General features: G+C 39.5%; 1 protein-coding gene across 2 annotated transcripts; it reads left to right on the plus strand.

Moving 5' to 3' along the window:
- On the plus strand, positions 1-27,648 carry baiap2l1b (BAR/IMD domain containing adaptor protein 2 like 1b). Of its 2 annotated transcripts, XR_010910878.1 has the most exons (15): positions 1-356; positions 3,013-3,088; positions 3,991-4,077; positions 9,702-9,763; positions 11,350-11,421; positions 12,311-12,445; positions 16,947-17,099; positions 17,386-17,541; positions 18,644-18,764; positions 18,992-19,208; positions 21,367-21,429; positions 22,416-22,644; positions 24,833-24,874; positions 26,564-26,610; positions 26,697-26,778. XR_010910878.1 is itself a non-coding variant. In XM_067477993.1 (14 exons), exons 1-14 carry the CDS (start codon positions 306-308, stop codon positions 26,767-26,769), a joined length of 1,542 nt encoding a protein of 513 aa, XP_067334094.1. In that variant the 5' UTR covers positions 5-305; the 3' UTR covers positions 26,770-27,648. The 2 variants fall into 2 exon arrangements, 1 of the variants encoding a protein (XP_067334094.1); XM_067477993.1 differs by lacking the exon at positions 24,833-24,874 and having other exon boundaries at positions 5-356; positions 26,697-27,648.
- The last annotated feature ends 108 nt before the right edge of the window (positions 27,649-27,756 follow it).

Raw genomic sequence — 27,756 nt, forward strand, 5'->3', positions numbered from 1 at the left:
CTCAGTTTTTTTTTGTTTTTCACACACAGAACAGCAAACAGACCCACAGACATCTGGACTCCCCTCCTCTGGGTTTACTTTTCTTATCTTCTTCCCTTTTCCGTTTTATCTTTTTTATTTATTTATTTTTGGTATGTGTGCGTCTTGCGTCTCCTGCTGGCTATGAGGAATTTCATGTGTCACTAGGCTTTGGACACCTGTCCCTGTTGGGCGTTTTTGGTCGGCGTCGGTGTAGTTTTTGTAATATTTATTATTATATTTTATTATTTTCGTTGTCGGACGTCGCACGGGATCTAAATCAAAACATGTCGAGGGCCGTGGAGGAGGTGAACAAGCTCACTGAAAGTACATACAAGGTGGGTGCTGGTGCGAATGCAACAGGTGCGACCGCGGCGCGAGACAAACATGTCCATGGGTCCACTTGGACAACTGCTTCAAATACTGTAACGTCTCAGCGTCAAACAGTGACTACTTTTACCAGCTCAAGGTCCAACAGGTGTTTCCGATTAGCCTCAGGTTTTAGTTTTACAGCTGGTTGAATATTGCACTGCTCGGCACACGCAGAGATGGAGCGAATGGGAAAACCCAACCTACAGTCTGGTTACTAAGGTTGTGCTGCGGATTAAGTTGGAATAAGCTTTGATATAAGTGCTCACACCGTCCACAAGTCGTTTTTAAGGTTTGCATAGGGTATTGTGCTTTTTGAAGATCTCTGGGCTGAGACAGTTACACCAACCCCCTTTTTAAATGTATCTCCTCATCAGTGTAGAAAAACTTAAGTGTAGTTGACTTGGAGTTGAAAGTTCATTTAAGTGAGTTTGTATCCCAGCTTTTGGAGAACACGGCCCCACCCTAGGAGTGCCCCTTTCTCATTAAAGTGCTGCCTGGGTGCTGTAAGGTTCACTGCCATCCATTAATGAACTTTTATCTATTTACTGAAAGTGAGTGCTTTTAAAGTGAATTAATGTTACGTTTAATGAACTGCAGGATACTGGGGGGATGTGTCCTTTTAAGCTGTTTTCCTACTGTAAATACTCAGTTGCTTCACATTGAGTTCTGGTTGCTACGTGATTTCAAAGAGAAATCTAGCCATTAAAATTTTAATTAATCATATTTAATCTACATTCAGGTTCACCGTATCCCATATGGCCCTGCTTTAAGTAACTAACTGTAACTGTGTCTATAAAGTTTGGAGGGGGAAAAGGAAAGATGCTTAATGCTTTTTCTCGGAACCGCTTAGCCCTTTTTGAATAGCTTTTATCTGCTGGGCTCCTCTTGAGACAGCCCCCACAGCTCCTTGGTGTGATGAAATGCAGGAAAAAGACTCCAGGTTTAATAATTTAGGTGGAAGTTGTCGTTGTGTGGTAAGATTATACAGCCAGCTCCACAGTAGTGATCACCTCTGGCTTGCAGCTATAATCAACAGCTGCCGCAGGCTTCCAGAATACTGTTTACATGAGTAGTGTGGCAAATTAGGGGGACCTTGTGTTGTCTTAGTCACCCAAAGGTTTTCATAATGTAAATGATTTCACCTTTTACATATTAAAAGATACAAAGTGTATTTATTTTTTAAATAAAATCTTGCGGCTCACCCTCTCTGTAGGTCATATCTCACTTACTGTAAAAGTCCTTAGTCAGAAATGGGTGACTAGTTGAAGACATTGTTTTGTGTATGTGTCTTAAGGTAGTTTACGAAAGTTATACTGGACCATTTCCTGCATTCTGGGCTTGGGTGTGAACCTAAACTACTGTATGACCTAATCCTCTTTTAGTCACCACTGCGATAGACATGGTACATAGGAAAGATTAGCTCAATAATTACAGAGTGCGCATTCTATGACACAATTTCAAGGATTATTTCTGCTGTGTGACAATGACTGCATTTACATGCATTTAAGTAACGAGGTTACTCAGGGAAATCGTTTTTGCTCTGGCAATCGTGCAACGGTGTTTATACGCCCTTAAGTAACCTGGCTACTGGAAAGCCGTGTATACATACAGAAGAAGAGTAATCTGAGAAATCAGACTTCTTTGGAAATCTGGTGTATTTAAAGTGTACAGTTGCAGAAAATCTCTGCTTTCTGATTCTTCTTTTGGCTGTGTTCATGTCGAAACAGAGTGACAGCATAGGGGGTGAGAGTAAAAGAGAAGGGAGAGACACGCATTGCTGATCCACAGCGAGAACCATCTGTATTTTAAACAATCTGAAGGGAAACGTGACATATTTAGACTTCTACGAGGCCCTTTGTGTTAGCTAAATTTTCTGTTGAAGATAGACTTTGTCTGGTAATGATCTTTTCCTCATTAGCTCATCTGCTTGTTCCCATCTGCAGCCTTTTGTTACGCGTAGTTGGAGAGAGCAGATTAGAAACCTGGTTACGAGTATAAATGGCAAAGAAATCGCAGTTCTTCAACAGAAATCTACCTGGGGAAATAAGGTTTCCCTAATCCTTTACCCAGCTTTTTCCCGTTTACATGACTGTTAAGCAACATCAGCTTTACATTCAGCTTTCAAAGCTGAATGTTACGAGTCTACACTACACTACATTCAGCTTTCAAGGCTGAATGTAGTGTTTGGAGCAGTAGTAGTGTTTGGATGCAGACTAAGATGGCAAAACGAGCAGGAAGTGGCAGATATTAGCCGAAGTTGTTAGTTTTGGTAGAAGAAGATGAACTTAGTTAAGGTTAGGCAAACAGTTGGGTCTAGGGAGAGCTGTTGCTTTAAAAATATTAACTTCTGGGAAATGTTGACAACGTCTGTCTGAAATTAAAGGTCAATCATCTTTTCAGCACTCTCTGATCTTTGTCTGCATTTCAACATTTGAATGGCTTGTGGGGTCAATTTGTGCCTAAAGGTTATGGGTCTGTCTAGCTGCTGCTGATGGATAGTAGGGTGTAATATCACTGTGTCAGTCAGGTAGCGAGTGTTACTTGTTTTAAGCCAATGTCCTCCCTAAAAAAGCAAAACCTGAATTATAAATGAAATGTTTCCTTTTGTCTCCACTAAACCAGAATGTGATGGAACAGTTCAATCCAGGACTGAGGAACCTGATCAACTTGGGCAAGAACTATGAGAAATCAGTGGCAGGTGGGCACATTTACTAAATTTATGAACGTTCACAGTAAGTTAGAGGTAAGAAACAATGTTAAGAAGTTTACATACACTCATAATCATGGATATGTAAGTCATGTCAGTATTGGGCTTTAAATTAGTTTTTGAACTTGATGCACAGGGTTTAATTCAGTTTGTGTTTTCTAACACTAACACCGAACATTCTAAAAGCTGCTTTATCCGTTCCACAACCAGTTTTGGTTTGTGTTTGCAGTTATTGCCCAGGTGGAACACCAAAGTCCAGGTTTAAACCATCTAGCTGATAGTTTGAGGTTATGCTGGAGAATAATTACTTAGTCGTCAGGATTCGCAGATCTGCATTGAGCTCCTTGGACTTGGTCAGTCCTTTGGGAGACATCAAACTTCCTATGTTCGCACACAGAAGCCACCAGCTGTAGACCATCATAATCACTGACAGGAAGTTAAGAGACCTTGGGATTAGCATTTTCGAACTTTCCGCTCCACTGAGAAATTAATCTAAATGGATTTGTATGTGCTTTTGACCCTGCCAAACAAACAAACAAACAAATGAATGAAACCCTGTGCAGCAAATTCTTAGGGTTTGAAGTATGTTCTAATCCAATTCAGCCTCAGCAAAAAAACAGTTCAAATGAATAATTTAAAGCCCAATATTGCCATGAAAGTCATGTTCATGAGGAGTTTACAGTATGTAAAATTCTGATCACAGCTGTAGATGGTTAAAGTGTTGCTAGGTGAATAAAAACCTTCCACGTTTGTTCACTCGAACATCAGGTCATGCCAGATTTTATAGATATGTAGGATGTTGTTCAGTGGTCTTAAAGTGTGATTAGGCAGCCCATATTTTTACTCCTAAAGTGTTCTGACAGAATGTAATGATCATTTTATTATTTTCCTAGCAATGACCCTGGCAGGAAAGTTGTATTTTGATGCAATGTCTAAGATTGGGGAGAATGCTGCAGCGTCTCCAGTCTCAAGAGAATTAGGTAAGTTTCAATATTGCGTTGGCTATGGCCCTGCTTTCTTGAAGTATTTTTTTTTTTACCTGATTTTCATCCCAGAGGCGTTTAGTATTTATTATGTCTGCTGTTTGTTAGTATCAGCTGAATATGTGGGCCTTTTTGTTTTTCACCACAATCAATAGAAATGAGTAATAAATGCATTGAAACACAAGTATAACTGAGTAAATTGACCTTAAAATGGCTCAGATCAATACCAGAAGAAATTCTAATTTGCAAATAATGGGGTCGCCCTCTTTCTTCAGCCTGTACTGATATGAAATCAAAAGATAACTCATGCAGAGCCTTAAAAGTAATGCACTATGATATGATTAATACACTCTGGCACAGAGTTGTTGGATTCTCTGTTTGTTCCTGGCCAGCTCCCCAGTTTTCTGCTCCCACAAGCTCATCCGGAGTCTAAAGATGTTTGGCATCCTAACTCATTGTTACTGGTGATGCACTTTGATTTAACAACTGCATGTCTCTCAGCTCCCCTGCTGATTAGTTGCAAAACTGCTAATTAAATTCGTTGCACAGTGGGAAATGCCACCTGGTGCTTGACGTCCCTCAGCACAGTTGAGGTAATACTCCACCCCAGAAGAAATAAACACACACCATGTGTAGCATTAAAAGGTAGCTATAAAACTTTTTAATCTGCTCCATATTGATGAACGTATCTTGGTCAGCTTAAATTTGTTGTGCAAAATAGTGTGATTGTTTTACCTTCGGTCCATCTGTTCAGAAAGATTGAAACAATCATTGTTTTGTTGCAAAGTGTTTGGAGCATATAGGGATATGGACAGCTAAGTATTGTGACAACCAATATACAAAGTTGAACTTTCACCAAAAAATAAAATAAACACCAAGAAGGAGACAGATTATTTTGAACTTATTTTTCACATTAGTTTTATGTCCACAAGCCTATTAAAGCTTTTGTTAGTTGCTGTTTTGAGGTGATAGTTATCAGAACAATATACAGTAAATTAAGTCCTTTCATGGTGAGTACATTTGTAATATGCTTCCTGTAATAGGAAGTAAAGAAGGAAATGAGGGGAGGGATGCAAGCTAAATTGTGATTATTATCAGCATCCATTTAAGTAATTAACTTCTTTTTTTTTTTTTTACCTATTTATTGCATGATTTTAATAGCCGAAGTAAAGACCGAGGAATTACCATTAGAAAAGTCCGGTGGATTATATAAACATGCCATTAGCATCACCAGACTGAAGTTTTATGTAGGGCGAAGTCATGATGTCCACAGTTAGTCACACTTGTCCCTGACCTGTGTATACACTCTACTACCCACTAATCCCTGTATGACAGAGACAGACAGAGACACTCTGAGTCATTATGTGGGATTATATAGACCAGAGGGTGATTAAATACACATCAGTCATCTAATCTTCCAGAACAGGCTTTAAAACCCAAATCCATTGTAACTTAGTTCTGTTCTACGCCTCACTATTGCCAGTCAGTGTTCAACACGTGAATAGCTGTTCTCAGGATCTCAAGACTATAATAAAGTCTCTGCATCTTGTTTCTGAGCCTGCTTGTGGTTGTAGGAAATCTGCCTCATCAGAAACCTGATCTCCACTGACACGTAACCTACGAGAAACCAGATACTCTTGAGAGGCATTGGAGGACCGGTGCACCTTGTCCTCCTACCTTCTTCCTTTAATTCTTTTAGTTTCTCCCCTCCAGAGTTCAAATGTCAACAGTTGTGTCATTCAGGCACTTGAGCATCTGACTGGTTTTGTTCTTTGGTGAAACAAGGAAGAAGAATTAAGGACTTAAAGAACCAGAAAGTTCGAAACACATCTAGTCTTTATAACTTGTAACTCTAAGGTAAAACTAAGTCTTACTGATGCTGGAAATTAGATTTATTTTTTGTTTGTTTTTGTTTTTTGGAGGACACTGACATAGGCCCCACATCTAAAATGTGGAAGATGAGTTGCCTGCCTGTGACCGTGCAGCAAGGAATTTAATCAGCAGTTCTTGTTTGTTTTTTTTACAGTGGGAAGGACTTTATAGCCTTCTAGAAACACACAATCACACAGGCACCGTCCTTTGATGGTGCTGGCCCATACGCATGGCGTCAGGCCCACTTTACATAATCCAAACATGTTTGCATGATGTGTCAGGTGGCTCTCGCCAATGCCAGGATTATTTTGCCCACAATCAAAAACGATGTAGGAACTGTGGGCCGGTTTGCATGCTACCAGCAAAATGTTGTTTTCAGAATCGGCTGAAAGAGTTTTTTCGTCTTTATTTTCTATATTTTTCTTTACTTATGCTGCCTTATCTCTGTTCCATGAAAGCTACAGCTCATGTCACAAGAATGGAGCTTGATAACATTTCTCATCGTTGTATCTGCTGCAATCAAGTGATCATTGTTCACGGAAGGCATTCATAATGATTGGAAAGGCTTTAGTCTGCCCCTTTCTACAAACAGACATGCAGATGAGAAGGATGCATCCATTTTTAAATCCTGCATTATTGAAGGAAAAGAAAGAGCAGTAACGTTTTCTCATAGAAAATGACATAACTGTCCATGACATATTTGTTTGATGATTGGTTTACACCTCACCAGAGGCAAAAGACTAAGTGGTGTTATTCAAACAACACACACTGACACAAAAGCATGAGCTACATACACTCTTAATGTAGGTGTTCTTCGTGTCTTTGCATTTTTAGATTTACATATGTTTAATCCACTCCTGACATCCAAGCGAAAAAAAGACACTGCAGACACTTAACTTCCCACTCAAGCTTGCCGAATTCACTTTTTGCCTTTTGCGTTTGAGTAACAGTTATCATTCCCGTAACAGTGAATGTAAAACAGCTTTACAGAGCTCACAGTGTTCAGCCATAACTTCCAGCTGCCTGTGTTGTGTGGAGTTATCTGGGTTTGGTTTGTTAGCTAATGGTGGAGGGTTGCTTATGGTGTTCACATCATGAGACACTTTTCACACCTTGGTTGATCAGACACACCTGTTCCCTAGCAACATGTAGTACAGACTGTGACAACAGTCAGTAAATGAGTGTAAACTTCTGGAAACTGTTGCTTCCTGCGGTGTTGCTGGTAACTAAGCTTTATGCAATGCACAACGTTGACGTTTGCATTGATTCAATTTTTCAGACATAGTGACGTGTTGATGACTCACTACTTTCGTGGCCTGCAAATAAACTGGTCTATCAGGTATTTGACTCAATACCACGCCTGGTAATTTTACGTTGTGTTTATTGTAAGATTAGTGTACTTTAAGGTCAGATGTGTTAGGCATTCAATCCTGGGAAGTTAGACATGCCACTTTAGTGCCTGGTTTACTTTTAAACCAGCACACTCGGTCATAATGGGGTGGACATTTCTTATTCTTATCATCCATTATTGTACCTTTGCCCTAATTTACTCAGTTTCTAATTTTCAGTCCCAATTATTTCTCTTTTTTATCATCACACTCTTCATTGCTTTACCTCAATACTTATTGTAGCTTATTCAGCCTTTATACACACCAACTATACACACTCTTTACCCTCTATTTTATTTTCCTTCCCCACTAGTCCCATTTCTTTTGCTTTGGCAACTTTGTTACTGGTAAGATCTGTTGGCCTTTATCTGCCGAGCTGTTTGAACTGTGCTGAGTGAAAGATCCTTGCTATAACGCAAGGTGTGGAGAGACACAGCGGGGAAGGGCAGTGTTCACATACTGATGAAGGCACAGGTTATAGTGATGCTTTAGACGGACAGCTCATTGAACAGCTGTCAGAGTTTCACAATAAAGTTTTACATGTCAGTGCAGTTGAGTAAGGAAACTGATTTTATATATTTTTGCCCCACCTGAGTCGGCACCACCATGAGTTTACTATTTATTTATTTATTAAAACATTGATGTGCTGGTTTATTGAATTTAAACAGAAGCTTGCTGTCAAACGACAAGATCGAATGTTGTCTTTCATAATGCTTAGTAAACCTTTCAGTATGGCTTCATTTCACACCAGTTTATTTGTTGCAATGTTGACCTACAGCTGCAACAAATATAGAAAAAAGTTGTTTATTCACCTAGCTGGCAACTCCTCAGGGCTTCCATTCATAATAAACAAATTAGCTCTAAAGCAGAAGCCGGGAAAGAAAAAAATATCCCAAGGTTACGTCCCAGTTAACTCTTTCTGTTGCTTGACTTGATGGCTGCAGATAAATGTTTTGTGTCGCAGCATTCACTCACTGTTCACATAACAATTATGTTCAGTGTGGCGGGCGCTGGGAGTCATAGCTTGTTGTATCAAGTTTTTATGATGCTCATTTGCATCCTGCTTTTATATCTAGAAGGTCATGTGATTTAGTGGCAGGCCGAGCACTTGTTCAGTGTGTCATATGATCTACATCTGTGTTTAATGCACAGTAAAGACAGCTAAAAGACATTTTGTATATTATTGATTACTGTGAAATAGCAGTGCATGGAGCTTGTCTTGCAAAGAACAGTCTTCCAAATTATTTGCATTTTCAAGAGTGAAGAGAGAATAAACATTTTTTTTCTCTGGCTGCTGATATTCTGCAGTTGAGCTGCTGTAGTTTTGCCATTGTTTCTCCTGCGTTTCCTGCAATAATGTGACCTCTCCATCTGTGCTGAGACAAATTATCAGAATTGTTAGCCCACATACATTTTACCAGTGTGTGCACACACACACACACACACACACGCAAACACAAACATACATGCACACTTTGTTCCTCCATGTCTACCAGTCATCTGAAGGGTGTTAAAAATGGTCATTGTCAGATCAGCCAGGCATGTAAATACACAAACGATTGCAGAAGCCTTTTCAATCTGTGGACAGCACGATCCAGGGCACAGACAACATGCTAAAAAAATCTCAAGTCAGATTGAAGGCCATCTGGCTTAGAGTAGAGTTGATGCCTTTAGCATTGGATAATGCTGCACAGCCATGAAGGGTTGTTATTAAATTAGTAGTGATAGAAGGTCTTTGGCTATAGTTAAACAGTATTCTATGTTATACATGTTGCTGCCCTCAGAATGAGCTATATTCTTGATATTTTTTAGAATTACAATACATGTAAAGGAAGTCAGCTTCTGTAGTTTATTTGTTTTCTGTACGTTTCCCAAATCACTTTCAATTCAAGCATGACAATTAATTTTGATGTCTTTGAGTGCTCAGTGGAGTAGCAAGCAGGTGGGCAACAGGAAATGTCATTACAGTTGACCACATAATGATTGTGCTTCATAATCCTAATTTGATTGCTTGTGCGAGCAACATGCAAAGACAGAAGGTTTTGTGGCTGCCTGCCATTTGATTTTTCTTTTTTGTGATTAGATGAGCAGTAGGTGGTCCAGTTTTTCTGGTCCAGGCACATGTATTTTTTTTTCTTTTCATCTTCTTTGTAACATAATCTGTAGCTGATGAAATGATTTGATACTTTAAGAGGTTGCAAATGATGTGCGCAGCACAGCAATGCGTTCTCTCATGTGCAGTGTGTTTATAAACAGGACAAATCTCAAGGACTGGTTTTGCTTTTTCTTTCTGTTGTTTTACCACTGTCCTGTGTTTTATTAGACACTGACTTGTACATTGTTCCCTTTTCTGTCTGCCAGGTACAGTGCTGATGGAAATCTCAGAGGTCCACAGGAAGGTTCATCTTGAGCTAGAAGAAAATGTGAGTGCTAGATGAGTTTTTGCACTTGCATACATGCTTGTTGCAAATTCCTGTGTAACCTTATTGCTTTGTAATTGCATTGCCTCACCTAAGTTGTCAGACACTCGCAGTCTGTGAACATGTTGCTCTGTAGATTTCTAGAATAATTGCAATTCACTGAGCACCATTTGGTGGTATACACAGTCAGCCATCAGATTAATAGATAGAAACTGCCCCACCTTCTCTGCTGCCTACATTAACTACAGTAACATCCAAACCAGCTTGAATGAGGAAGGGAAACAACAGGTTTGGTTTCCTGATAATATGGGCTGGTCTCATTGCACACTGGGAAAACACCAGCTGGGGCTTGTACTGTTTGGTACATTCAGAAATCGTTGTAAAGCTAGTAGCTACTGTTGCCACAGTAGGGCTACAATTAGTGATTGTTTTAATACTAATGCATATTTTATTGAATTATTAATGTTTTATTAGTATTAATTTGTAACATGATGGGGCACACTGTAAGTTTGCAGAGCCCAAGGTGTCCAGTTCCAGGTTGATTGTTTAGTCAAAGCAAGATTTCAGTTTCAAATGATACGAAATAAAAGGAAACACTGAAGTTGAGCATACAGATATTTCTTCCCATTTTATTATCAAACTTTGAGCATGTCAGTTCATTTGCTGTCCATCCATTAATCAAATTATTACTTAATAATGTTGTCCACACCCAATGAGGACACACCCCTGTCAAAGAGAAACCGTTGGTTTCTAACGGTTATAAACATGTCATATAAGTTTTTTTTTTTTTCCTCCTGCTCCTCCAACTCAGAGCACAAATTCATTACCTTAGGTTTGCTGCTGTTGCATGTTTTTTACAGAGTTGACTTTTGTCTTCGGTCCATATTTTTGTTGAGTGCATCTCAACACGACATGGTAACCACAAGATTTTGTTAAAAGGCTGCATGAGCAACAAATAATTCCAGAGTTTGAAAATAAGCTGTTATCATTGAACTTTGGGGCAAAGAAGTTGCGAGGCGCTCCGCTGAGACATTGTTGCTAACTGCATCAGTGGGTGGGTTGACTTGTTAATGGACCCCAGTTTGTGAGTCATAGCATCAATTCAGGTCAGAGAAAATGATGGAGGAAAACCTTTCGCCTACTTCATCAATGTTGTCTTGTGTGTGTGTGTGTGTGTGTGTGTTAGACAACTTTTTCGTGGCCATTTGTGTGCATCCAGTAAAGGGGTTTTCTAACTCAGTGATCCACCCATGTGGGCACTGATGCTGCATTGCACCTAGGCTGTGGAGATGGGAGCACTTCGACGCCCTCACACTAATCGGAGAAAGGGAGAAAGGGAGAGAAGTCTGTGGGCATTCCCACGCTTTGTTTCTGACTCATTCATAAGCACAACCTTGGACTTGGCACTCACCCCCGCACACACACGCACCAATACACTCTAAATGATCACTCTCCATTTCAGCATTTGAGACCTACAATATTACCCGTTTGCTGCTAACAAACTGTATGCTCCCATCAAGTTTCTAATCACCACTTTCTTCTTCATGTCTCTTGTCCCTCCTCCTCCTCCTCCTCCTCCTCACCTGAAGTTTAAGAGGTACCACAAAGAGATAATAGCAGAGCTGGAGAAAAAGACTGACATGGATGTCAAATACATGACAGTAAGTAGCTTTGTGTGTGTGTGTGTGTGTGTGTGTGTGTACGTCAGTAGCCATGCCTATGCATGTTGGGTTGTTTGAGTCATTCATTCTGTGGCAGCAGCACTCTCCATCCACCCCCCTACATAGATATAAATGCATCTTTTGTTATTGTTCTGTTCTCATCATTTGTTTGTTGTCTAGTAAATTATATCTGTTTATTAGTTGGCCATAGGGAAAAACATGTCTGTAAACAATCAGTGTGAAACATGTGATCATTGCTAATTGTGGTCATGAACAGGATGAGCACGTAGATAAATGGGGAAACTTCCCATGATTTTGGTCAAGGGAATTAATTCATGTCTTAATGGGAGTTTTTAACGCACAACAGTTGAAGAAAAACAGGATGCGATTTTCCAGCAGCGTTGAAAATTAAAATGTTATGCCATGCGTATTTTATTTTCAAATTTTATTTCAAATGGGAGTCATTGATCGTTGATGCTTCGAATACAGGCCAACGCAGATGCAAATCTCTGTGCCACAGCACACAGCCTGCTAGAAATACGTATTATTTTACACCAACTTTAATGTTTTAATGATAATCATAATCACAGTTAAGTTTTTATAGTCAAATTTGCATCTTTGCTGAATGGTAGATTAAACGTGATGCTACACATCATATTATCAATGTACTGAAATGAAATAAGAAATGCTTTCTTTTATAAAACCTGGTACCGGGGTAACATTTGTCAAAATCCAATAGACATTGTATTTTATCATGCAGGTCATATTATGTTTAAAAAAGTATTTTACCACTGCGACAGTGATTGTAACACTCTTTCTTTCTGCTACCTGAAGATAATGATGATCATTCTGGTGTTTAGCATTCACATGTATCATTCCTCATCTCCAGGCAACTTTTAAGAGATACCAGATGGAACACAAGATGAAGCAGGATTCATTGGAGAAGTCCCAGTCAGACCTGAAGAAGCTGAGGAGAAAGAGCCAAGGCAAGAACGCCAACAAGTACGAAAGCAAGGAGAATGAGGTAAGATGGACGCTTGAAACGCATGCAGACATGTGACGCATTTATGGATATTTTTCCCTCGACACACGCACGGGCATGTTCTTACACATTCATTCACAAACCTTGGCGCCTGAGGGACATCATTGCAAAGTCAGTGTAACAGCAGTTGACGGCAACGTGCGAAATGTGTTGTCGGTGCAGTCATGCAGGACGAGAGCTGTTTGTTGTTGCTTTCTATTTTTCTGCTCCATAAATACATATGCCTGCACCAGCTTGCTACACCTGCATACACAATAATACTGCTGTACAATCTTTAAAATTATCTGACTTGGATGCAAGTGCTGCACCCGCTCAGCTCTCATCTGATTAATGATTAGCTTTATGGGAATCTCTAGAAGAAAGTAAACAATTTCATTTAAATCAACACTTTGCTTTCATATTAAACACAGAAGAGGATGTGTAAATCCATCATACCGGTTTACCTGGATGTTCAAATGAATCACTCTCAAATGAGAAGTCGTATTAATATCCTGTTTAAACTGTTCAATGTCACCACAAAACCTTAACAGTGAGTCTGCAGTTGAGATTGATCTTAAAGCTGCAACACAGAGAGCACAGCAGCCTGGGATGTTACATAATCTACCTACCATCGATCCAGTCAGGCAGCGTGTGTGTGTGTGTTTGGGTTTGTGTATTCTGTCAACATGGTTTACCCAACCTTAGCCAGGCAAAGGGAAAGGTCTTACAGACCGAGGTACTTTGCAAGGACACATAAAAGGATTTGCAGACTTCTGAGGTTGAGTACACTACCATTAAATCCTTAAGTTTAAATTTCTACATAGATTTTGATTCACTATAGCCCAGAAGAGTTTACTTAGAGATAGAAAGTACGCCTTTCTTTACACATTAAAAAAAAATAAAAAATTACTCCACTGCTCTTTGAACAGCACTGACAGCAATGCAGACAAATTTGCCCCTAAAAGTGCTTTTAGTGAAGTTCATCCTACTGACATGTCAGAGTTTGATTAGTACTTTTTGATGTATTGTGATTTGTTACATGTATCTACATGAAGGACTGTACAGAGTGTTGGGGGGGCGTAATGAGTGAAGTACAGATGTGTTAGAGCTGGGCAGAGCAGAAGGGATTGAATCAGTCTCACATTAGCTCTAGCTTAAGTTGCACTCTGCAGTTTTAATAGTAACAAAATAACGAGAGATGAAAGAGATTTTCAGTCACTACTTCAGGTTATATTTATGCTGAGTTTATACAACTTGCTGTGCTGACAGCATCATGAACTTATTTATTCACCTTGGGCTCTGTTTCATTGTTGTTGTTAATATTTTATAGTTTTAAATGATTAACATGTTGAAGAAATATCTTAACCATTACTTTGTCATGAAAAAAGTAACATGCAACCCCTGAATATCTTTGCTTTTAGTGTAAATGATATGTATGTAAATACAAAAACATTTTTTACAAACCCGCTATGAACGTAATTATGAAACATTTGATGAACTATTTCCAAAGGACTTCTTAGAAGTTAGATTTCCTTCCTTGTCTCTCTTACCCCCCTTTTTTTTTCTCCCTTTTTGTCTTGTTTCTTTAAATTCTTGACACTTTTAACCTCACTTCACCTTCTTCTGTTTCTTCCTTCTTTCTCACCTCTCACCTCTCTATTTTCTATAAGTGAGAAGGAGGAGAGATGTGAAAAAGAAGTGAAATATCTTCCACCGAGTCATGACTGAATGTGTTCACTTACTGCTGTGCTCACTTATCTGAGTTAAGACCAGGCATTTGGAGACAAAGAGATGGGCTGGCAAACAGACAGAGAGGTTGTCAGGGATTAGTGGCAGGATCTTACAGCAGCAGATGATTCACTAGACACAAAGGACACTTCAAAGCCATGGAACGTTCCATCAGGAATTAGAGACAAGATTTGAATAAATGAAGTGGGAGAGCTGTCAAACTGTTGATTTAAAGACTCCAAAAAGTGAGCGCAAGTTTTACAGTCTGTGAACATCGACAAAGATTCAGATATGTATGAAGGTTTTTACATGTCAAAGAAGTGTGAACTATTTTCAGAAAGTGTGTTTCTCTTATCTCTCTGTTGCCCTCTTTCTTTCTTACCTTATAGTTCTGATAAACATTGGTCGTCCATGGCAACAGACTGACTGCAGCGTTGACAGATGTAAAGTGATTAAGAGTTTGTGTGTGTTTGTGTGTGTTTGTGTGTGTGTGTGTGTGTGTGTGTGTGTGTGTGTGTGTGAGCATGTGGGCACGCTTGTTTTTCAAAAAAAGCATTTAACAATCCACTTTTTTTTTAACCTTAATCCACTTGTTAGTATAAATTATGCCATCTGCTTCTACAGCTCCTAAAAAAGTGTTCACTCTGATTTTATTCCTGTTAATTCTGTTTAATTGAATTTGCATTGCAATTATTTTGCTATGCCAAACTTTCAATCCACTTGATACGTTTTGATTATTATTTGCAATGGCAGTAATAAAATGATCATTACTCCATACAACATCTACATAAAATGAATGAAAATGATTACATATTTGGAAACCTAAAGTTGTAACTGTTTAAGTTTACAGTACAGAAGTTACAGCTTTATTCCTTTCAGTAGGTGTTGAAGAAAAACAGAAGTAGGAAGCAGGAGAGAAAGGGAATGTGATTGGGCAGTAATAAGAAGAAAAGGCTATTTGTGCTGTTGATTGTGTAGGTGTGTATATTTGCTTTAGAAATTTGCATCTGCTATTTTGTTGACATGTAGCCATAAGGGTAAGCCTGTTATCACAAGGTACTAAGAGAGATATCAACAAACCAAAATGGGCAAGTTTATGTAAGGATGTCTGGCAGGCAGGCAGATGGACGATGGGAAGGCCGGGAGAGAGACGGATTCTCACTTGTTCAGGCACACAAACAGCATTGTTTGTACAGGAATGATATGATCTCTGCGGACAGTTGTTTAGATTTTGTCATTGAATGTGCAAATAAATGTGTACTCAGCTCATGTTTTTTTTATTTATGCTCCCTATTGTTGAGGGAACGTTAATTGGCCTATGTTGGATTGGGCGTACGCTGCAATATCCTTATCGACAAAACGAAAAGAAAAACATAATCATAACGTAAGGTATATCATTGCTGTACTGATTTCATTTTTTCAAAGATTGTTCATACAGAAAGATTGTTTTCTGTATGAGTTGTGGGGGACTGTTTACCCTGGGTATTTTCCACCCGGAGGAACAGTTAAACAAACATTTTGGTTAACTAATTAAACAGGGAATTAAGCCTTTTAAATATTGCTTTTATTTTTGCATCAGCACATGGCAATAATTTGTTAGAATTAACTAATAAATCTCCTACCAGGCAGCTACCTGCATTCCTATTTCCGTGTGCTGCGTATTTCTGGGAACAGTGCTGACACACTAGACGAGTAACTCAACTTTCTGCACATAAATGCATTTTATTCACCACAGCCCTCAGTCATTTAAGGCTTTATCACAGGAGAGCAGTTACACGAGCTGAATAGAAAGGGTGTGTTCCCATGTATTAACAGCCGTTACAGGTGTGTCATTCTAGCCAGTTGGATGAGGATGATGATAGGGATCTGATGTGAAGCCTAGGAATGGAGTCAGGGATCAGGTTATTTTTAGAAAGACGCTGTATGTGTTACATTACCTACTTATTTCACCGTTAAAACTTATTTTCCTGTGTAGTTAGGAAATCATGTAAATACACTGCATGACCCAGTTCATATCTAGAATATCAATATATGCTGATAACATCAGCAAATACTCACACACCAGGACTCTGTGAGCCTGGAAATCCTGCTTTAACACTGTATTAATAATATACATAGTACTGCTTTTTATTCTCTGTTCATTTTACCCATACATACATTTAATACAGTAACAAAACTGTTTATAAGCATTTTTGCTCTTTCCTGTTGTAAGAAATATCAAAACAAGATCAATACAGAGGATGAAAGTTTGCTTTTGTTTTTTTAATCAAAGTTGAAAACTAAGTAATTGCAATTAATTACATACAGCAGCATCCTTTGAGTTCCCCCTGACCTTTCAATAATCCCAGGCTGGCAGTATAGATAAGACAGACCCTTCCAGTGACTGCTGTACCCTGTCCCTCCTCCTGTTGCTCTGTCCTTTCACAGAACACTGCATGCAGCTCAATCTGTCAATACAGTAAGATCAAATAAAGCCTGCCCTCTGCAAGAGGGAGATTAGGTTATCTAGAAAACAACCGTGCTTCTATATCACTTGGCCCTTGTTAGGTTTGTGTATAGATCTCAAGTGAAATGGACTAGATGGTTAGAAACTGTGCACAGAAAGATAAGACAGCAATATGGTCTATTTGAGTTGGTAGATTTTTGGATGGCAAATACCATTATTCAATTGCACTGGCAGCTATGCACAGACTTGACAGCTTGTTTGTATATACGTGGAGTACTGAAGACGAATGTGAAGTGAAATATGTATATGTGCATGTGTGTACCTTCCCAGTGCCTGGAAACATTGACGGGCCGTCAGATGGACATGCAATTGTTCATCGCAGACAGCTGTAAAGAGGCGCTACTTGAGGAGAAGAGACGCTTTTGTTTCTTGGTGGACAAACACTGCATGTTCACCTACCAGGTCGCCTCCTTTCATGACAAGGTACGAGACACAATTGCTTCTCTTTCTAGATCAAGCAGCAAAACGCTTTGTTGAAAAGCTAAATCTTTATCTTAGACTTTTTGTTACTACCATCTATAACAGTTGGGATTGTAAAGATCATATTACTGAGAAAACCCGTCTGATTCTGCTTGATATACCAGCCAAAAAAATGTTATTCCCAAACCCACGATCATGTTACCATAGTGATGAAAATGTGCGCACTGCTGCTACTGATTGCTCATGTTTTCTTTTAATATCTGTACTTATGTCCACGCCTGCCGTACAGGCCAAAGACATACTGACAGCAAACCTGAGCAGCTGGCAGGACCAGTGCAACGATGCCACCAACATGTCTGAGAGTGTTTTGTCGATGATCGAGGGGCTGCGCACATCGGTCTCCATCACACCAATGCCCTCTCCCTCCCCGTCACAGCGCAGCGTGGTATGATGGGAGGGATGCGGGTCGACACAAAGATGTGTTCCTGTGTGATATGTTGCAGCTTGAACAGTTTGAGCATTTTCTTTTATTCGCACATACACAACAAGATGTTGTATGCTATGTAAAGCATGCTTTGAATTTTAGATTTTCTTTCCTCTCTAACTCTAGTAAAGGTGATGGCATTTGTCAAGTGTTATGTAGCCTAATGTTTTCTTTGATGTAACCTCTTATTGATCTATCTATCTATCTAGAAAATAATAAAAAATATATTTTGATTCTTAGTACTACAAACAATATATATGTTTAAATTAGGAAACCTGATCATTTTCAATTTGATACCAGCAGCACATTTCAAAAAAGTTGAGAAGAGGCCATGTGTTGGAACTCCCCCCAATTTTGCATGAAATAGGATTTCAGCTGATTAACTGTCTGGTGTATTTTGCTGTATTTTGTCGGACAAAATGTTCCAAATGTTTCATTGGGTGACAGACTAGTTGAGCACCCAGTTTCTTTTGGATGCTACGGTAGTAAGTAAGTAGTGAGTAAACTTTATTTGTATAGCACTTTTCACACATAAAATCCCAAAGTGCTTTACAAGGTGCAGTGATATAGGATAGAGTTAAAAGATCAGTGAACTAAAAGCCTGTGTAAATAAGAGTGTGTTCAGCTGCTTTTTGCAACGATCAACAGTTCTTTTTAATTTTACGTTGATAAATATTATTACGGCACTAAATACAGAGTAGTGAACCAGCATTTCACAACTTTTCCAGTTTCTTTTTTGCCAACGTGACACCTTGTTGAGAAGCTGTGCTGTTATCAAATTCAAAACAATAAAAAAACAAAAAAACAATTAAGAAGCAAAAAAAACAATTAAATTTTTTTTGTTTCAACCTTGGATATGCTGTCATTTTACTATTTGCAATCAGCTTGTCTGGAAATGGCATTTGTAAGTTCAAATGATTTTTGTTTTGAATCTTACAGTATTGTAATTCTGTTTATTGTCTAAAGCCGAATATTTTATTGCTGCTATTACTATTGCAAGTTGTTGTTTTGTATTAATAGCAGCACTTGCATGCTAACCCTGTAATTATTGTTCCCGTGATAGAGCATTGCTCCTCCACCGGCTCCACCGCTGAAGGCTCAGACCAGCCCTCTGGTTAACATGTTCACCCAGGAGAACCACACTAAAAGTGCAACCACTACCACCATCACCAACAACAACACAGGTATAATGAATATGGCATTGGTTTTCATTTAGCATCTCACTCTGTGTTGTAGGTTCACGGAGAAAATGCGAATGCAATTTACGTTGTCTAGAACAATAGCATGTCCTTCACTTGGGTGTAATATTGGGTACTGCTTTTTAAATTGATTCCAGGATAAAATTATTGTATAATTGCTGCTTCTTTTTTTTTTTTTTTTTTTAATTCGTCGTTACCTTATTCGCTTCTAGACCACAGCAACAGTGAGGAGAACAACCTCGCAAGGTCTGTGTCTGTCGCAACGGGTCTCAACAATATAGTAAAGAGGCCACGTGTGCGCACCATATTTCCTCATGCTGCTGGCAACAATACCACACTGCTCAGCTTTGACGAGGGTGATGCTATTATTTTACTCATCCCTGACGAGAGAGATGGGTGGATGTACGGGGAGCTGGAAAAGACTGGAAGGTGAGTCCGGCCACCCAGGTTGCAAGGCTGTAAGCACACAGATATATGCACACACTTTACAGTTAATTACAAGCTTGATAAACACACTCTCAAGACAAACCTCCGCGACATCATACTTCTATAGCTGTTAAAAGGAATTATGCAAAAGTGTGAATTTACTATTTATAACAGCATCATGGCTGGACGTGTTCCTCCATCCTCCTACCAGCCAGGTGATTGATATGAGTTGGACTGTCCTGCCCAAATTGGACAGATGGTGTTCGCCTGATTGTTTATGCTGGCCATGTACATGGACGCACACGGCTCTAGGCTCGTTGTGTGCTGCCTGAGCTGGAACACTCACCGATAAGGAAATCAAAGTAAAGTATGGCCTGAGGGTGGGATGTATGATAGCGAACTGGAGTGAGGTAGAGAGAGAGGTTCAGAGTACCACCTGCTCTCCCACACAGACAGACACCGACTGAGCCCGTTCTCCCCGGGTCTCTGATGTCTGACTTTTTAAACAGGGATTTGATCTGAGGCCCTTGGAAGTGTGTTTGTGAATTTTAATCATTCATCAGGTTTGATCTCTATCACTATCAAAGGAAATTACCTGGCAAATATATCCAAAAAACTGATCAAGGGCGGAAAGGAATCACTTCTGAGTTTCTTTCAAAAGTGAGGCTGCACAAAGTACCACTTTCATCTTGCTGCCTCATTGCCACAAGCAGGGCAAGCTGAAGCGCCTGAAGGCTTAAAAAGTGTATATCATCATGTTTATCAGAGCACAGCATCTGACAAGGTAGGCTTCACGTCCCATGGGAGCTTTAGCTTTGATGTGTTTGGGTGTCGCTGGGTTTTCTCCCTTCTTCTTATAAGAGCTTCGATAGTGTATCCCGGCAACTCGCCTGGCAACACCTAGACTGATTCAGATACCCACACACATTATAAATGGACAGAGGACTGAAAGTCAGCAGGACGTAGATATATTTGAATCACAGCGAATAAAAAAAATCCATGTGTAATACACCAAAACAACGTCTGACAATTAACAATGCAAGGCTTTTATTAATGCCAGGTTGTTTCAGTGAATCTGCTCAGTGGCCAGCAGCAACATTGGTGCTGAGAACAAGCACATGTTCTCGGAGGAAAAATCGCGCCCTAAATAAATAAAAGCCTAATAATAATTACCAGTGGAACGTGAGCCATTTTATCGCAGGTTTGCCAAGGAAATGACTATTGTCCAGGCCAAATGTGCAAATATTGACATTTATCAAGTTCCGGGGGAGGGGCTACGTACTGATTATGAACAATCTTGTACCTGAACAGCACAATAACAAACAGACCTTGCCCTGGGCTTATAATGAAGACTCTTACTTATTTCTCTCTTACCATTTTATTTTCATGTTTTTTATTTTTCTTTTAATATGTTTTCATTTAAAATAAACAACATTTGAGAGATCAAGCTAAGAAATTGTTAAACCATAGTCGTTGAATTATTTGAGTAACCTCTTGATGTATTGAATCCAAAATTCAAACTGTTTTGGATTACGTAATTTCTCCTTTTGTAAGCGTTACGAACCTCATAGGTTTGTGAAGTCTTACTGAGACATTGATTCATTTCTTAGTTTCAAACACTCGATAACTGTGTTTTAAGCTCAGCAGGCTTGAGATAAAACCTTGACCACAAAACCTTGACTAACGTTTCAATTCACTTGAGATTTTCTTTGGGCCTTAGAAGACAGATAATCAGGATGTAACAAACAAGGGAGATTTGTTGTGAAGCAAGAGAAAATCTTTTAAAATAATATGAAAAGGAATCTGAAAAGGTTCCCTTTTTATGATCTCTGCTCAGCAGAAAGTCTTTTCTATACTGAATTCAAGCATTGTGTTACCATAGTTACCATAGGCATATATTTACACAGTATATATAACAATAAGAACTGTAATAGCTCTTTAATCTCTCAGCAGTATTCACTGGGGGGGAGCATATCTGCCTCTGTAAAAATCTTTTTTTCCCCTTCTGCCTGTCATTGTTCCTCTGATTGAAGGCACTGAGCTCTGCACCAATCATTTAGAGTGGTTTTCAGATTCCTGTGTGACGAGAGCTGATAGGCACACTGGCAGTGGGATACACCACTGATACATTCATCTCTAACTTGGCTTCTCCGTCTTACAGGAGGGGCTGGTTCCCTTCATCTTACTGCCGTGCACTCTCTGACTCACTCGTGAATAACAACAGGTAAGGAGACTCCATTTTCCAGCTCTCTCACACACACACACATACACACACAAGCAGGTTTCACGTTGCAGCCAGCTGTATTGTTGGCACTGTTTCCTCTGGCTACTCCTGTTAGAGTGATAACCTTTCTAATCCTTTGGGGGACTCTCCCCTTCCCACTCTCCTCTTTCCTCAACCTTTGATTCCTATTGTGCCCAAGTCCGTTTTTATTCTACTTCCGTTCTCCTTAATCATTTAGCCACATAAAACCTTTCTGATCAATATTTTAAAAGCTGCGTTTCGTGTTATATTGCATAGCCCAATGTGAAGGAGAAGCCATTCATGAAACCAGTGATACTGTATATTTTTTAGGATTCATAGACCCTGATAAACCCATTAAGTGTATTTTGCCTGTATATGGATTGTGTAACGATCAAATCCATGTAACATAAATACATCTAAAATTGGACTTTTCTCACAAGCCCAGCGAAATATCAGGAAACAGGATGTTGTGTGCTGATGAATAGAATTTGCTGCTGATGAGAGAGAAGGATCAGAGTCGACTCTAGGCCTTTCTTCAAAGAGACTAATCCCTGTCGGATTAATTTATTGGATCTTAATGTGCTGCACCTCCCACAGAGAGGCTGCTAGCCGATTGCTCCCAGTCATGGTAATAGGAAAATCTGAACTGTAACCAGCACTGGGGGACACAACACACATAAACAGTACATTTTTGCCCACTTGTCCTCACTTTGAACTTCGCTGACCATCTTTATTCTGTCTCCACCGGTATTCTTAACGTTATGTCCATATAGGGAAAATCAACTGTGAGATTAATAACCCTAAACACAAGATGCCGCCCCTGAGGACAGGAATATAGTATGGACGCATACATACATGCCAGGAGACTTTACTGTCTCTTTACCTGTCCCTTCCTCCTCTATTTTTATTTCTACAATGTCCCCCCCTTTGCTGACATCTTGGCACCCGCTTCTTCTCCTTCACAGTGTATCTACCATCCCATACCGCAGTAAAAGCGTGGTCAACCTGCACCACCAGGACACAGAGACAGATGAGGCAACCATGGTTCTCCCCCCAGCAGACTACTGTGATGGCCCGCAGCACAATGCAATCAAGAACAACACCTCGTCCACCAGCAGCGTCATTATGAATAACAAGCACCAGCACTCCCCCACGCCCTCTGCAGCCTCATCCACCTCATCTGATCACAACACGGTCAGTCAGTGGTGCTGGCGATTTGGTTTATGTTAATTCATTTTACATTGTCCCAGTTTTGGTAAATTATAAAATAACTTTGTAAAATATATTGCAACCCAGCACAGTTTGATATACCATCTTCTGCTAGGCCTTTTTTTTGCTGCGACTGCTCTGCCATAGTATCACGACAGGACTTGCAATGTGAGGCTACTTCTGACCTCATCCGTATTGTGGCAAGGCTTCTGTAGCCTTATCTTGACAGGTGATTACAGTACCAGTGTATGGCATCACGTGAGCCATTTATGTCTCCATTGGAAACTTGGCCACACTCTGTTCCACTCTGTGTTAGCTGACATATACAGTGTAATAAATATTCCGTTTCTGGGACTCGGGAACAGGTGTATTTGCATGTGAGGCCGAAAGACAGACTGACACATGCTCATACAATTTGTTTTTGTTTGCACAACCAAACATGATTTAACACTAAATATTTTCTAAACATTTATGCTTTTATATCATTTTATTTAGAAAGTAGGTTAGCACAATTAATGTGTTCTAAAAAAAAAATAATACAAAAACATTTTGACATAATATATACAGGGAAGACCCATTGTATGTGAAGTTTATGTTACCAAAACTGTAAAAGACACCTTAGACTGGAAACTATATCATACCAATGTAATTGCATGTAGAATATGTAGTCTGTCTCTGTGTGTGTTAGCATACTAGCAGCCTACTTACTCTTAGCACCCTGTGACCCTGGATAAGTTAGTAGAACATACATGGATAAACTGTACTTACCCTCTCCATACTTGATACTTGCCTAAACCCTGTTTTTCGGGAAATAAAAATGTTAGGAAATGTGTTAAAAAGGCTACTGCCAGCTCCTCGGACAACCTGACTTGTTATTCAGTCCTGGGTCTGTGTTCATCTTCACATGGTTGCAGGGCATGAAGACACAGGGTGAGCAGGGTACAATTCCAAAGAAAATCCCCTTTGTTAGAATAATTCCCAGCGTGCTGATAAGGGGTCTTCTGGAGACTCTGCTCCAGAATGAAGCAGTAAATTATTATCATTATTATTATTATCATCATTATTTATTTATTTATTTTTTGCCATCACATTTTCTAACATGTCTATTAGTCCTGCCATGTTCTTCCATTTGCTTAGTATGCAAATTCATAGCCAAATGTGTAGTTTTCCTCTGCAAAAGCTTTTTTAGTTCACTCGTACTGCATGCATGTGAATGTGTTGCGGTACGTCAGGGTTAAATGCACCTGCGCTGTCTGCACGGTCACTTACACACCCTCCGCTCAATGATCTGCATGCACTGGGCACTACATTACACCCACATTGGTTTTCTAGAGACCTGTAGACTTTTGATAACAGTAGCATTTATCTCTGTTTGTACGTGTGCACATTGAAGCATGTTTCTTATTCACAGTGTTTAAAAGTAAACATCTGTGTGCCGATATCTACAAATATTTGTTCTGCATATGAACTCTCCTACAACTATGGACTACTCATGTGGTTAAATTTCGTTAATCATACACAGCTACAAGTGCAGCATCATTAACTCCTTACTCATCCTTGTATGGTGGAAGATTGCAGTGATACTGTACATACCATTGATTTAAAATGATTACTTTAGCCTTCTCACTATATGGACTGGAATTGACATATTAGGTGATGTGGCTTATAAACTGTCCGTCATATTGGGCAAAAGAAATCTGACCTTGGTATATACACAGAAGGCTTAGACAGAATCCAAAAATAGTGAAAATAACACGCACATGCCACTGTGATGTATGACCCAGATAGAAGTTCACTGGTCAGATGGCAAAAGGAGATCCTTTTCATTTTTTCATGGTTCTGCAGTATTCATAATTTATCACCCATTTGGTCCATAGCCATAGCCACACACAGACACACACACATCCAGTAGTATGGACGGCAATTAACATGCTTGTATCCCCTGTCAGGCCTGCCAGGCTACATACTGCCTACATTTCTTCCCCAGCATCCAAGCATTATGGTGGAATTTCACACTGGGTGATCCTGATACTCACCTTTTGCCTTTGTCTCTCTCACTTTCTCTCTTAATTGTTTCAGTTTCTCTATGCATTTTTTTTTATCTCTTCATATCGACACTTTATCTCTTTGTCTCTTTATCTTCAATGCATACCTCTCTCTCTTCTTCTTGCAGTCCCTCCCTATATTTCGAGGGTAAATAAGGATCCATTCCACAGTAGGTTATCCTCCATTCAATCCAACTGACCCCAATACCCTGGTTTCACCTCATTCACACACACACACACACACCCTAAAATATATTTGCATGTGGGAAAAAGTTCTCTAAAGCTCCAGCTGAATATACAGTAATACTCTGATTTTATGTTTAGCTTACTGTATGAGTACGTGGCACGGGCTGTGTGTTGGGTTTGTTAGCAACTTGTGGCATTTCATTGGCATTATTGTCAATATGATATGTGTCAACATCAGTTCATGTGCTTTTTTATGGCCAATTGGAAAATTGAGCTTGGTGCCCTGAAGTTAGTGTATTTTTTTGTTGTTTTTTTGTGTTTCTCCTTATTGATTTTTTTTTCTCTTTTAATTGATTATTCAGCCTGTGCTCTAAATCTCACACTGCTATTCCCACATACTTCTCACTTGCTTTGTGTCATTAAGCTAATTGCATTCTGTATCAGCAAAGCGTTTTTCAGTGTTACAGGTTGGTCCAGAAAAGGAAAGGTGAGAGGAGAGGAAGGAGGGGGAAAGCAGAGAGTTACTCTGGAATCCACTGTCACTGTGAGGGGAAAAAATGCACCCTTACTGGTTTGTGCTCTGATTGAAAGAAAAGATAACAACTTACAAGAGTGTATATATTTAGATAAGAGAGAAAGACAGTTAGTTATCTTACGGTTTAAGATCTAAATAGAAAGTTGAAGGAGCAGACGCAGTTTTGACCTTAATAAACATGAGTAAAGGAGATGAGAAGCGATTCCAGCCTTCCTGTTGTAATGCAGTTTAATGCAGAAGCACAAGTTACGTCCTCCAAAATGAGCATAAAGTTCAGTATTAAAAAAAGCATACAGTACATACAATGTCCATGTGAGTGAAGAAGCGTGTCCTTGAACATCTCTGAGTAGTGCTAGTGGGTTGTATTATAAACATCTGTAGAAAAGAGGACAGAAGTCGTGAAACAATCTGGGTTATATTTGAAATGAAACAGTGTTCACACTGAGTGTGATTGTGCCAAAGCTGAAACCCTTTAGGAGCGACATCAGTCCCTTTATCCACTCCTGACCTCTTGTGTACTCTCTGCAGTAATGCAGCTTCAAAGCAGGTAGACATTTTAATTTGGAGCAAAGCATGTGACTAGGAAGAGCAACAATTTCTTATGAACACTTTGACAAACAAGCTATGAAACTTCAAAGTGAGCAGTAAATAAAGGTTTTGGACTCTTGTTATATTTTGTCATCATTAACTCGTTTTGACAGTTGGCAGACAGTAAATGTTATTCACTAAGCCGTAGAGAATTATTGGTTTATGTGTGTGTGTCTGCTTGTATTTGTTCAATTGGGATGTAGGGACATGTGCTCAGATACAGTGGCACTGACCTTTGGCACATCATTAAATAACTTTATGCGGTTGATCGTTAAACAGATTTGAATTTCTACTTTCTACACAGGCTGTCTCGTGACATGACGCAGCACTTTGTCTTTGCCATGCTTTTCGTCAGCCCTCCGTCCACTCCATCTGCTGTCTGAAGTGTGTGTGTGTGTGTGTGTGCGTGTGTGATGCTGCTCTTCAGACAAATGTAAATGCACCAAACGTGTCTGAAGTGGAGATGATTGGGGCGTTCATGTGTCATGGCTGTGTGTTGTGTGACACACAGTGACTCGGAGATGATGGTTAATCTGTGTTTTCTCTACAGGCAGCCCAACCTAATGGCATTGCAAGACCAACGCCCGCCTACCTTGTGTAAGTCACATAACAACATGAGACAAGTTCTTCTTTTCTCTCACTCAGACATTCACTGCTCATTTACCTCTGCTGTGTTTTGACAGGGGGGGGAACCCATTCGCCACAGTCAGACTACGTCCAACCGTCACCAATGACCGCTCCGCACCTGCCATCTGATCTGTCCACATTTTCAGCTCTCATCAATCTTTCTGTGTCATCCATCCAGGACGTGCTGCCCTTAACTGCCCAGCAGCTTCTCCTGGGCTGGATGTACCAACCAAAACGTGGTATAAAGGAATAAAAATGCCACTTGAATCTTAGGCTCTCCTTACTGCTGCAACCTCATTTAGAAGTATTTTTGGGGCCGTTTTATTTACAGGACAGATACATATTTAAAGATGTACAGTATATTTTCTTTGTCTATTTTTGTCCTGCTGTTTGTGGTGGACTTATTTAAATGACCACACTCTTAACTGCACTTCGGAAATAGATAAATGGTCAGAGAAAATATTGCAGTGTCCTTAAGATGTTCATGTGGCTTGTTCATAATCAAAATGACTGTTAGAAATCTTTTATCTTTTCTGTTGCCATAGGACAGTAGACGAATGTACCGTAGAGGACCTCTTTATTTCACCCGCATGTCCTCAACATAAATGTTGCAACTTGGTTATTATGATTTTGACTGTTGCTGTGAGGAGAGAGCAAATTGTAACAAAGATGCATCCAAAAAAGGTACACAAGTGATCTTTATCCTCAAGTCCTCCTTGTGTATATATATATATATTTGTACAACTGATGCTATAAATATTGAATTTTGTAGAGTTAGACAATTGTGGAGACAGGACTTTTGCCTTAATGACACATACTATAAAATATAATTTACCTGTTGCATTCCTCAGACTGTGGACCCAAGTTATGATAATCACCTCATCGTAACCTATTCAGTGCAATCATTTCTGCTTTTGGCAATTTTAGACCACAGTGTGTACACTTTTGTTTTGGTCTATGTTCCATTAACAGAACTTCTCCTTTGGAAAATAAAGATTTATTTCTTCAGTTTATTGTTGAGTTTGTCATCATGCACAAGTAATCTTCAGCGACATTTTTATGTTTAAGAATCTTCTTTTTTTTTTTTTTTTTTATAAACGTAACATATGTAATGTT

This window comes from Channa argus, chromosome 15 (genome assembly GCF_033026475.1).
Source record: "Channa argus isolate prfri chromosome 15, Channa argus male v1.0, whole genome shotgun sequence".
In the NCBI taxonomy this organism is placed as follows: Eukaryota; Metazoa; Chordata; class Actinopteri; order Anabantiformes; family Channidae; genus Channa; species Channa argus.